Source organism: Lissotriton helveticus, chromosome 4_1, assembly GCF_964261635.1.
Source record: "Lissotriton helveticus chromosome 4_1, aLisHel1.1, whole genome shotgun sequence".
NCBI classification, from domain to species: Eukaryota; Metazoa; Chordata; class Amphibia; order Caudata; family Salamandridae; genus Lissotriton; species Lissotriton helveticus.
Genome location: NC_136063.1, coordinates 1,474,424,661 through 1,474,437,486, shown reverse-complemented (window position 1 = coordinate 1,474,437,486; position 12,826 = coordinate 1,474,424,661). Strand labels below are relative to the sequence as shown.

Below are 12,826 nucleotides of genomic sequence, written 5' to 3'. Positions count from 1 at the left end.
TCTTTCAAATTGCACGAGAAAAAAATATGGAGACATATTTTGTTTAAAATGTGGTACTTTTTGTTCCAGTGCTTTACTTTGTTGTATATTGTATTTTTCGTTTTGGAGCGTAGATTTGATGCATTGCTTTAAAATGTATTTGTTCTGGAAATCAAAGACATTTCTTGGCGTTTTTTTTAAATTAGTAAATTTGGAATGTGATACTATTTGACATAGTTAGTGAGAAGAATAATAGTTAGGATGTGATACATGATAACAAAATCATTTAATTTACAGGCTGGGATCGCTAATTTTTGCAAAATATAATTTTAGTAAAAAAACAAGATGGTTTAAGGATTTGTCTAACGAAGACGTATTTCTTTAGAAAGACGTCCATTTTTGGTTAAAAAAAAAGAAAACATTTTAAAATATATACTAAATACGTTAGGAAAAAGGATGGAATTTTATTTTTTTGAAATATTTTTTTAAAATTGAGGTACAATGCAGTACTGACATTACCAAATACAAGTTTAGTTTACCATTTTCAAAAATATGACAAATACTGTAAAAAAATTAGACTTTAAAGCAAAGTTTTTAAGATATCAAACAGTTGGGATAAAATGCATCACTTTGGAAAAAAAAGTGGTGAGAAAGGAAAGAATATTTTAAAACGATTGTTCAAAATGTTTTCACAACAAATATATTTCATTTTAAATGCGATGGATATCATCATATGTTTGGGAAAAGAAAGAGAAAAGTAACTTTTTTCCGGATTTAAAGGGTTTTTTTGAAAAGGAAAAATATTCTAGTGGAATTGCCTTCTTTGGAAAAATGTGGAATAGAAAAAAAAACACTTCTTAAGGTAAAGGAACCCGACAAAAATGTGTTAATTTTTTTTTAACAAAAATGCCAATTAAATTAAATTTCTAAAAAAAATTTAGGTCAAAGCAGGAAAGTAAATTTATGAAAAATGATTAGAAATGTAATATGTTAGCAACATTTTCCAGGTAGTCTAATGCCACAGTCAACGAAAATTGTTGAAGTACTCCCAATAGTCTCTCGGACATTTCCTTAGCTTGCTTAGAAGGTCGTGGATTTAGGCTACCTGTTAATGCATGGGCAAGTCTCATTTCTTGAAAACTTTGCTCCTTCTTCAAAGTTTTCAAAAAAGAGTAGAAATTTGGATGATGTTTACCAATTGTATGACTGAAGGAGTTGTGCCATCCCTCTATGGCATTGTTTGTTTTAGCACCTCCTTCTAAGCAGGTTGAGTAGCAGTTCCACCACTCCACATGGAAACGTGGCTTCCTCCTGCGACCTGATCGGCTTAGATGTCCAATCCATGTGTCCTCAAAGTAATTTAACAAGGGAGCCAATTTTTCTTCATTTTCGACATAATATTCAGATTCAGAAATTGCAGTGTAGTACTCGTCTACACTTTCAGGAGGTACAAAACAAAGTGCTGTTAATTTTTTTAATTCAAATTGTAGTTTACTATCTGAGCAGTAATCTGTAACCAGGGATGTTTTTTGTAACTTACGCCAATATGCCTGGGAAAAATGAAAAAAACACCCCTGAATTTGGGTATCCACGTACAATTTGTTGATCACATTGATCATAGTCAATTCCAAATCAATAATGATTTTCCGAGGACTTTTGGCAGATGTTTTCTCTTTAATCACTGTCAAAAATTCAGTGTAGGTTGCAGATTGCTTATCTGGTAGTAAACTGTACACTAAGGGAACTACATTTTTGTTAATTTGTGCATGAATGCTGTAAATTTGAGTGAATGGATGGGGTGTACATTTAAACGTCCCATCCATCATCCAAATTTCAGTATTCTCTAACTTAAAAAGGTTGCGGGGAGTACTAAAAATTAGAATACGTTTAAGAGGGTTTTGGTTGTCATAGAGTAAGAAAGGTTCATTAGAGAAAGACAGAGTAAGGTCATGAGGAATATTTATGTCAGCAAAAGTTTGAGGAGTAACTGTGTGTGTGTTACTTGCCTGCTTTTTACGTTGGATAATTCTACGCAAATTGGGTATAATAGGCATATTACAAGCAATATGACCAGGGACATGCTGTGCAACCTCTCTTAAAATTGAACCAGGAGTTTCATTGGAGGTGGATGCAATATCTTTCATCTCGTTAATTGTTTGACGTATTTCTATCTCCATTGCAGAGTGGTTATGTTCGGTTGTTTTTATTATGTTGTCACCAACAGTAACCGCTCTGCCGCTGCAACGGGAAGAATAATATTGCACACACCTCCAATGTTTCCTTGGTTCACTTATCCTTTCATTACAATATATATATCCACAATGTTGGAGAAGTCTGTTTCCTTTCCTGGATTTAATATAGGATGCCGTGGCCTGGCTTGACATTGTCTGTTGACAAAAAATGAAAACAGAAAAGAAAATTAATATGTTTTCTATATTTTTGTTTTACCCCTATACTATCCAGCACTTACCCTACTGATGCACTTTCCTGGAGTTGGAATAGTAAGTGGCACCCTTACACTATCCAGAACTTACCCTACTGATGCACTTTCCTGGAGTTGGAATAGTAAGTGGCACCCGTACACTATCCAGCACTTATCCTACTGATGCACTTTAATGGAGTTGGAATAGTAAGTGGCACCCCTATACTATCCAGCACTTACCCTACTGATGCACTTTCCAGGAGTTGGAATAGTAAGTGGCACCCCTACACTATCCAGCATTTTCCCTACTGATGCCCTTTTATGGAGTAGTAATACTAAGTGCCATCCTTACACTATCCAGCACTTACCCTACAGATGCACTTTCATGGAGTTTGCATACTAAGTGGCACCCCTACACTATCCAGCACTTACCCTACTGATGCACTTTCATGGAGTTAGAATAGTAAGTGGCACCCCTACACTATCCAGCACTTACCCGACTGATGCACTTTCATATCTATATTTTGGTATTAATTTTGTGGTTTAGAATTGATTTTTATGAGAAATTACCTTTGGTTTTTGGTGTTTGCTTCTTGCTGTTCTTCCTGGTCTTCTAATTTATGTTTGTTTTGGATTTTTGGTGATTGGTTTCTCTGGTTTGGATCTTCAAGTTGGATTCTAAAATAGAAATTGGAGATTGTTTCAAATGTTTCCCACATGTTTCATGTAATTTGATTATTTCAAAAATTTAAAAGTATGACAAATTACTAAATGATTCTTTTTCAGTTTGGTGTAAAAAAAAATTCTTTTGAATGTATACATTATTCAACAATGTCTCATTTTATGTGAAATCAGAATACTCATTGGCACCCCTACACTATCCAGCACTTACCCTACTGATGCACTTTCCTTGAGTTAGAATAGTAAGTGGTACCCCTACACTATCCAGAACTAACCCTACTGATGCACTTTCCTGGAGTTAGAATAGTAAGTGGCACCCCTACACTATCCAGCACTTACACTACCGATGCACTTTCCTGGAGTTGGAATAGTAAGTGGCACCTCTACACTAGCCAGCACTTAACCTACTGATGCACTTTCCTGGAGTTAGAATAGTAAGTGCCACCCCTACACTATCCAGCACTTACCCTACTGATGCACATTCCAGGAGTTAGAATAGTAACTGGCACCCCTACACTATCCAGCACTTACCCTACTGATGCACTTTCCTGGAGTTAGAATAGTAAGTGGCACCCCTACACTATCCAGCACTTACCCTACTGATGCACTTTCCTGGAGTTGGAATAGTAAGTGGCACCCCTACACTATCCAGCACTTACACTACTGATGCACTTTCCTGGAGTTGGAATAGTAAGTGGCACCCCTACACTATCCAGCACTTACCCTACTGATGCACTTTCCAGGAGTTGGAATAGTAAGTGGCACCCCTACACTATCCAGCACTTACCCTACTGATGCACTTTCCAGGAGTTAGAATAGTAAGTGGCACCCCTACACTATCCAGCACTTACCCTACAGATGCACTTTCTTGGAGTTGGAATAGTAAGTGGCACCCCTACACTATCCAGCACTTACACTACTGATGCACTTTCATATCTATATTTTGGTATTAATTTTGTGCTTTAGAATTGATTTTTATGAGAAATTACCTTTGGTTTTTGGTGTTTGCTTCTTGCTGTTCTTTCTGGTCTTCTAATTTATGTTTGTTTTGGATTTTTGGTGATTGGTTTCTCTGGTTTGGATCTTCAAGTTGGATTCTAAAATAGAAATTGGAGAATGTTTCAAATGTTTTCCACATGTTTCATGTAATTTGATTATTTCAAAAATTTGAAAGTATGACAAATTACTAAATGATTCTTTTTCAGTTTGATATAAAAAAAATGTCTTTTGAATGTATACATTATTCAACAATGTCTCATTTTATGTGAAATCAGAATACTCATTGGCACCCCTACACTATCCAGCACTTACCCTACTGATGCACTTTCCTTGAGTTATAATAGTAAGTGGTACCCCTACACTATCCAGCACTTACCCTACTGATGCACTTTCCTGGAGTTAGAATAGTAAGTGGCACCCCTACACTATCCAGCACTTACACTACTGATGCACTTTACTGGAGTTGGAATAGTAAGTGGCACCTCTACACTATCCAGCACTTACCCTACTGATGCACTTTCCTGGAGTTAGAATAGTAAGTGGCACCCCTACACTATCCAGCACTTACCCTACCGATGCACTTTCCTGGAGTTGGAATAGTAAGTGGCACCCCTACACTATCCAGCACTTACCCTACTGATGCACTTTCTTGGAGTTAGAATAGTAAGTGCCACCCCTATACTATCCAGCACTTACCCTACTGATGCACTTTCCTGGAGTTGGAATAGTAAGTGGCACCCCTACACTATCCAGCACTTACCCTACTGATGCACTTTCCTGGAGTTAGAATAGTAAGTGGCACCCCTACACTATCCAGCACTTACCCTACTGATGCACTTTCCTGGAGTTAGAATAGTAAGTGGCATCCCTATACTATCCAGCACTTACCCTACAGATGCACTTTCATGGAGTTTGCATACTAAGTGGCACCCCTACACTATCCAGCACTTACCCTACTGATGCACTTTCATGGAGTTAGAATAGTAAGTGGCACCCCTACACTATCCAGCACTTACCCGACTGATGCACTTTCATATCTATATTTTGGTATTAATTTTGTGGTTTAGAATTGATTTTTATGAGAAATTACCTTTGGTTTTTGGTGTTTGCTTCTTGCTGTTCTTTCTGGTCTTCTAATTTATGTTTGTTTTGGATTTTTGGTGATTGGTTTCTCTGGTTTGGATCTTCAAGTTGGATTCTAAAATAGAAATTGGAGAATGTTTCAAATGTTTTCCACATGTTTCATGTAATTTGATTATTTCAAAAATTTTAAAGTGTGACAAATTACTAAATGATTCTTTTTCAGTTTGATATAAAAAAAATGTCTTTTGAATGTATACATTATTCAACAATGTCTCATTTTATGTGAAATCAGAATACTCATTGGCACCCCTACACTATCCAGCACTTACCCTACTGATGCACTTTCCTTGAGTTAGAATAGTAAGTGGCACCCCTACACTATCCAGCACTTACACTACTGATGCACTTTCATGGAGTTGAAATAGTAAGTGGCACCTCTACACTATCCAGCACTTACCCTACTGATGCACTTTCCTGGAGTTAGAATAGTAAGTGGTACCCCTACACTATCCAGCACTTACCCTACTGATGCACTTTCATGGAGTTAGAATAGTAAGTGGCACCCCTACACTATCCAGCACTTACCCTACAGATGCACTTTCTTGGAGTTGGAATAGTAAGTGGCACCCCTACACTATCCAGCACTTACACTACTGATGCACTTTCCTGGAGTTGGAATAGTAAGTGGCACCCCTACACTATCCAGCACTTACCCTACAGATGCACCTTCTTGGAGTTGGAATAGTAAGTGGCACCCCTACACTATCCAGCACTTACACTACTGATGCACTTTCCTGGAGTTGGAATAGTAAGTGGCACCCCTACACTATCCAGCACTTACCCTACTGATGCACTTTCCAGGAGTTGGAATAGTAAGTGGCACCCCTACACTATCCAGCACTTACCCTACTGATGCACATTCCAGGAGTTAGAATAGTAAGTGGCACCCCTACACTATCCAGCACTTACCCTACTGATGCACTTTCCTGGAGTTGGAATAGTAAGTGGCACCCCTACACTATCCAGCACTTACACTACTGATGCACTTTCCTGGAGTTGGAATAGTAAGTGGCACCCCTACACTATCCAGCACTTACCCTACAGATGCACTTTCATGGAGTTTGCATACTAAGTGGCACCCCTACACTATCCAGCACTTACCCTACTGATGCACTTTCATGGAGTTAGAATAGTAAGTGGCACCCCTACACTATCCAGCACTTACCCGACTGATGCACTTTCATATCTATATTTTGGTATTAATTTTGTGGTTTAGAATTCATTTTTATGAGAAATTACCTTTGGTTTTTGGTGTTTGCTTCTTGCTGTTCTTTCTGGTCTTCTAATTTATGTTTGTTTTGGATTTTTGGTGATTGGTTTCTCTGGTTTGGATCTTCAAGTTGGATTCTAAAATAGAAATTGGAGACTGTTTCAAATGTTTTCCACATGTTTCATGTAATTTGATTATTTCAAAAATTTTAAAGTGTGACAAATTACTAAATGATTCTTTTTCAGTGTGATATAAAAAAATGTCTTTTGAATGTATACATTATTCAACAATGTCTCATTTTATGTGAAATCAGAATACTCATTGGCACCCCTACACTATCCAGCACTTACACTACTGATGCACTTTCCTGGAGTTGGAATAGTAAGTGGCACCCCTACACTATCCAGCACTTACCCTACTGATGCACTTTCCTTGAGTTATAATAGTAAGTGGTACCCCTACACTATCCAGCACTTACCCTACTGATGCACTTTCCTGGAGTTAGAATAGTAAGTGGCACCCCTACACTATCCAGCACTTACCCTACTGATGCACTTTCTTGGAGTTAGAATAGTAAGTGGCACCCCTACACTATCCAGCACTTACACTACTGATGCACTTTACTGGAGTTGGAATAGTAAGTGGCACCTCTACACTATCCAGCACTTACCCTACTGATGCACTTTCCTGGAGTTAGAATAGTAAGTGGCACCCCTACACTATCCAGCACTTACCCTACCGATGCACTTTCCTGGAGTTGGAATAGTAAGTGGCACCCCTACACTATCCAGCACTTACCCTACTGATGCACTTTCTTGGAGTTAGAATAGTAAGTGCCACCCCTATACTATCCAGCACTTACCCTACTGATGCACTTTCCTGGAGTTGGAATAGTAAGTGGCACCCCTACACTATCCAGCACTTACCCTACTGATGCACTTTCCTGGAGTTAGAATAGTAAGTGGCACCCCTACACTATCCAGCACTTACCCTACTGATGCACTTTCCTGGAGTTAGAATAGTAAGTGGCATCCCTATACTATCCAGCACTTACCCTACAGATGCACTTTCATGGAGTTTGCATACTAAGTGGCACCCCTACACTATCCAGCACTTACCCTACTGATGCACTTTCATGGAGTTAGAATAGTAAGTGGCACCCCTACACTATCCAGCACTTACCCGACTGATGCACTTTCATATCTATATTTTGGTATTAATTTTGTGGTTTAGAATTGATTTTTATGAGAAATTACCTTTGGTTTTTGGTGTTTGCTTCTTGCTGTTCTTTCTGGTCTTCTAATTTATGTTTGTTTTGGATTTTTGGTGATTGGTTTCTCTAGTTTGGATCTTCAAGTTGGATTCTAAAATAGAAATTGGAGAATGTTTCAAATGTTTTCCACATGTTTCATGTAATTTGATTATTTCAAAAATTTTAAAGTGTGACAAATTACTAAATGATTCTTTTTCAGTTTGATATAAAAAAAATGTCTTTTGAATGTATACATTATTCAACAATGTCTCATTTTATGTGAAATCAGAATACTCATTGGCACCCCTACACTATCCAGCACTTACCCTACTGATGCACTTTCCTTGAGTTAGAATAGTAAGTGGCACCCCTACACTATCCAGCACTTACACTACTGATGCACTTTCATGGAGTTGAAATAGTAAGTGGCACCTCTACACTATCCAGCACTTACCCTACTGATGCACTTTCCTGGAGTTAGAATAGTAAGTGGTACCCCTACACTATCCAGCACTTACCCTACTGATGCACTTTCATGGAGTTAGAATAGTAAGTGGCACCCCTACACTATCCAGCACTTACCCTACAGATGCACTTTCTTGGAGTTGGAATAGTAAGTGGCACCCCTACACTATCCAGCACTTACACTACTGATGCACTTTCCTGGAGTTGGAATAGTAAGTGGCACCCCTACACTATCCAGCACTTACCCTACAGATGCACCTTCTTGGAGTTGGAATAGTAAGTGGCACCCCTACACTATCCAGCACTTACACTACTGATGCACTTTCCTGGAGTTGGAATAGTAAGTGGCACCCCTACACTATCCAGCACTTACCCTACTGATGCACTTTCCAGGAGTTGGAATAGTAAGTGGCACCCCTACACTATCCAGCACTTACCCTACAGATGCACCTTCTTGGAGTTGGAATAGTAAGTGGCACCCCTACACTATCCAGCACTTACCCTACTGATGCACTTTCATGGAGTTAGAATAGTAAGTGGCACCCCTACACTATCCAGCACTTACCCGACTGATGCACTTTCATATCTATATTTTGGTATTAATTTTGTGGTTTAGAATTGATTTTTATGAGAAATTACCTTTGGTTTTTGGTGTTTGCTTCTTGCTGTTCTTTCTGGTCTTCTAATTTATGTTTGTTTTGGATTTTTGGTGATTGGTTTCTCTGGTTTGGATCTTCAAGTTGGATTCTAAAATAGAAATTGGAGAATGTTTCAAATGTTTTCCACATGTTTCATGTAATTTGATTATTTCAAAAATTTTAAAGTGTGACAAATTACTAAATGATTCTTTTTCAGTTTGATATAAAAAAAATGTCTTTTGAATGTATACATTATTCAACAATGTCTCATTTTATGTGAAATCAGAATACTCATTGGCACCCCTACACTATCCAGCACTTACCCTACTGATGCACTTTCCTTGAGTTAGAATAGTAAGTGGCACCCCTACACTATCCAGCACTTACACTACTGATGCACTTTCATGGAGTTGAAATAGTAAGTGGCACCTCTACACTATCCAGCACTTACCCTACTGATGCACTTTCCTGGAGTTAGAATAGTAAGTGGTACCCCTACACTATCCAGCACTTACCCTACTGATGCACTTTCATGGAGTTAGAATAGTAAGTGGCACCCCTACACTATCCAGCACTTACCCTACAGATGCACTTTCTTGGAGTTGGAATAGTAAGTGGCACCCCTACACTATCCAGCACTTACACTACTGATGCACTTTCCTGGAGTTGGAATAGTAAGTGGCACCCCTACACTATCCAGCACTTACCCTACAGATGCACCTTCTTGGAGTTGGAATAGTAAGTGGCACCCCTACACTATCCAGCACTTACACTACTGATGCACTTTCCTGGAGTTGGAATAGTAAGTGGCACCCCTACACTATCCAGCACTTACCCTACTGATGCACTTTCCAGGAGTTGGAATAGTAAGTGGCACCCCTACACTATCCAGCACTTACCCTACTGATGCACATTCCAGGAGTTAGAATAGTAAGTGGCACCCCTACACTATCCAGCACTTACCCTACTGATGCACTTTCCTGGAGTTGGAATAGTAAGTGGCACCCCTACACTATCCAGCACTTACACTACTGATGCACTTTCCTGGAGTTGGAATAGTAAGTGGCACCCCTACACTATCCAGCACTTACCCTACAGATGCACTTTCATGGAGTTTGCATACTAAGTGGCACCCCTACACTATCCAGCACTTACCCTACTGATGCACTTTCATGGAGTTAGAATAGTAAGTGGCACCCCTACACTATCCAGCACTTACCCGACTGATGCACTTTCATATCTATATTTTGGTATTAATTTTGTGGTTTAGAATTCATTTTTATGAGAAATTACCTTTGGTTTTTGGTGTTTGCTTCTTGCTGTTCTTTCTGGTCTTCTAATTTATGTTTGTTTTGGATTTTTGGTGATTGGTTTCTCTGGTTTGGATCTTCAAGTTGGATTCTAAAATAGAAATTGGAGACTGTTTCAAATGTTTTCCACATGTTTCATGTAATTTGATTATTTCAAAAATTTTAAAGTGTGACAAATTACTAAATGATTCTTTTTCAGTGTGATATAAAAAAATGTCTTTTGAATGTATACATTATTCAACAATGTCTCATTTTATGTGAAATCAGAATACTCATTGGCACCCCTACACTATCCAGCACTTACACTACTGATGCACTTTCCTGGAGTTGGAATAGTAAGTGGCACCCCTACACTATCCAGCACTTACCCTACTGATGCACTTTCCTTGAGTTATAATAGTAAGTGGTACCCCTACACTATCCAGCACTTACCCTACTGATGCACTTTCCTGGAGTTAGAATAGTAAGTGGCACCCCTACACTATCCAGCACTTACCCTACTGATGCACTTTCTTGGAGTTAGAATAGTAAGTGGCACCCCTACACTATCCAGCACTTACACTACTGATGCACTTTACTGGAGTTGGAATAGTAAGTGGCACCTCTACACTATCCAGCACTTACCCTACTGATGCACTTTCCTGGAGTTAGAATAGTAAGTGGCACCCCTACACTATCCAGCACTTACCCTACCGATGCACTTTCCTGGAGTTGGAATAGTAAGTGGCACCCCTACACTATCCAGCACTTACCCTACTGATGCACTTTCTTGGAGTTAGAATAGTAAGTGCCACCCCTATACTATCCAGCACTTACCCTACTGATGCACTTTCCTGGAGTTGGAATAGTAAGTGGCACCCCTACACTATCCAGCACTTACCCTACTGATGCACTTTCCTGGAGTTAGAATAGTAAGTGGCACCCCTACACTATCCAGCACTTACCCTACTGATGCACTTTCCTGGAGTTAGAATAGTAAGTGGCATCCCTATACTATCCAGCACTTACCCTACAGATGCACTTTCATGGAGTTTGCATACTAAGTGGCACCCCTACACTATCCAGCACTTACCCTACTGATGCACTTTCATGGAGTTAGAATAGTAAGTGGCACCCCTACACTATCCAGCACTTACCCGACTGATGCACTTTCATATCTATATTTTGGTATTAATTTTGTGGTTTAGAATTGATTTTTATGAGAAATTACCTTTGGTTTTTGGTGTTTGCTTCTTGCTGTTCTTTCTGGTCTTCTAATTTATGTTTGTTTTGGATTTTTGGTGATTGGTTTCTCTAGTTTGGATCTTCAAGTTGGATTCTAAAATAGAAATTGGAGAATGTTTCAAATGTTTTCCACATGTTTCATGTAATTTGATTATTTCAAAAATTTTAAAGTGTGACAAATTACTAAATGATTCTTTTTCAGTTTGATATAAAAAAAATGTCTTTTGAATGTATACATTATTCAACAATGTCTCATTTTATGTGAAATCAGAATACTCATTGGCACCCCTACACTATCCAGCACTTACCCTACTGATGCACTTTCCTTGAGTTAGAATAGTAAGTGGCACCCCTACACTATCCAGCACTTACACTACTGATGCACTTTCATGGAGTTGAAATAGTAAGTGGCACCTCTACACTATCCAGCACTTACCCTACTGATGCACTTTCCTGGAGTTAGAATAGTAAGTGGTACCCCTACACTATCCAGCACTTACCCTACTGATGCACTTTCATGGAGTTAGAATAGTAAGTGGCACCCCTACACTATCCAGCACTTACCCTACAGATGCACTTTCTTGGAGTTGGAATAGTAAGTGGCACCCCTACACTATCCAGCACTTACACTACTGATGCACTTTCCTGGAGTTGGAATAGTAAGTGGCACCCCTACACTATCCAGCACTTACCCTACAGATGCACCTTCTTGGAGTTGGAATAGTAAGTGGCACCCCTACACTATCCAGCACTTACACTACTGATGCACTTTCCTGGAGTTGGAATAGTAAGTGGCACCCCTACACTATCCAGCACTTACCCTACTGATGCACTTTCCAGGAGTTGGAATAGTAAGTGGCACCCCTACACTATCCAGCACTTACCCTACTGATGCACATTCCAGGAGTTAGAATAGTAAGTGGCACCCCTACACTATCCAGCACTTACCCTACTGATGCACTTTCCTGGAGTTGGAATAGTAAGTGGCACCCCTACACTATCCAGCACTTACACTACTGATGCACTTTCCTGGAGTTGGAATAGTAAGTGGCACCCCTACACTATCCAGCACTTACCCTACAGATGCACTTTCATGGAGTTTGCATACTAAGTGGCACCCCTACACTATCCAGCACTTACCCTACTGATGCACTTTCATGGAGTTAGAATAGTAAGTGGCACCCCTACACTATCCAGCACTTACCCAACTGATGCACTTTCATATCTATATTTTGGTATTAATTTTGTGGTTTAGAATTCATTTTTATGAGAAATTACCTTTGGTTTTTGGTGTTTGCTTCTTGCTGTTCTTTCTGGTCTTCTAATTTATGTTTGTTTTGGATTTTTGGTGATTGGTTTCTCTGGTTTGGATCTTCAAGTTGGATTCTAAAATAGAAATTGGAGACTGTTTCAAATGTTTTCCACATGTTTCATGTAATTTGATTATTTCAAAAATTTTAAAGTGTGACAAATTACTAAATGATTCTTTTTCAGTGTGATATA

General features: G+C 39.0%; 1 protein-coding gene and 1 long non-coding RNA gene across 2 annotated transcripts; both read right to left on the bottom strand.

Annotated features, from left to right (window-relative positions):
• Positions 1 to 1,538: 1,538 nt before the first annotated feature.
• LOC144828168 (uncharacterized) lies at positions 1,539 to 6,612 on the bottom strand. The gene is made up of 5 exons (XM_078686267.1): positions 6,464 to 6,612; positions 5,172 to 5,279; positions 4,072 to 4,179; positions 2,972 to 3,079; positions 1,539 to 2,366 (listed from the first exon to the last, which is right to left on the bottom strand). Exons 1-5 carry the CDS (start codon positions 6,610 to 6,612, stop codon positions 2,270 to 2,272), a joined length of 570 nt encoding a protein of 189 aa, XP_078542393.1. The 3' UTR covers positions 1,539 to 2,269.
• Positions 6,613 to 8,790: 2,178 nt separating this feature from the next.
• On the bottom strand, positions 8,791 to 11,410 carry LOC144827560 (uncharacterized). Its single transcript, XR_013610247.1, has 3 exons — positions 11,310 to 11,410; positions 10,083 to 10,190; positions 8,791 to 8,898 (listed from the first exon to the last, which is right to left on the bottom strand). It is a non-coding gene; the product is annotated as an uncharacterized LOC144827560 (long non-coding RNA).
• Between the last annotated feature and the right edge of the window lie 1,416 nt (positions 11,411 to 12,826).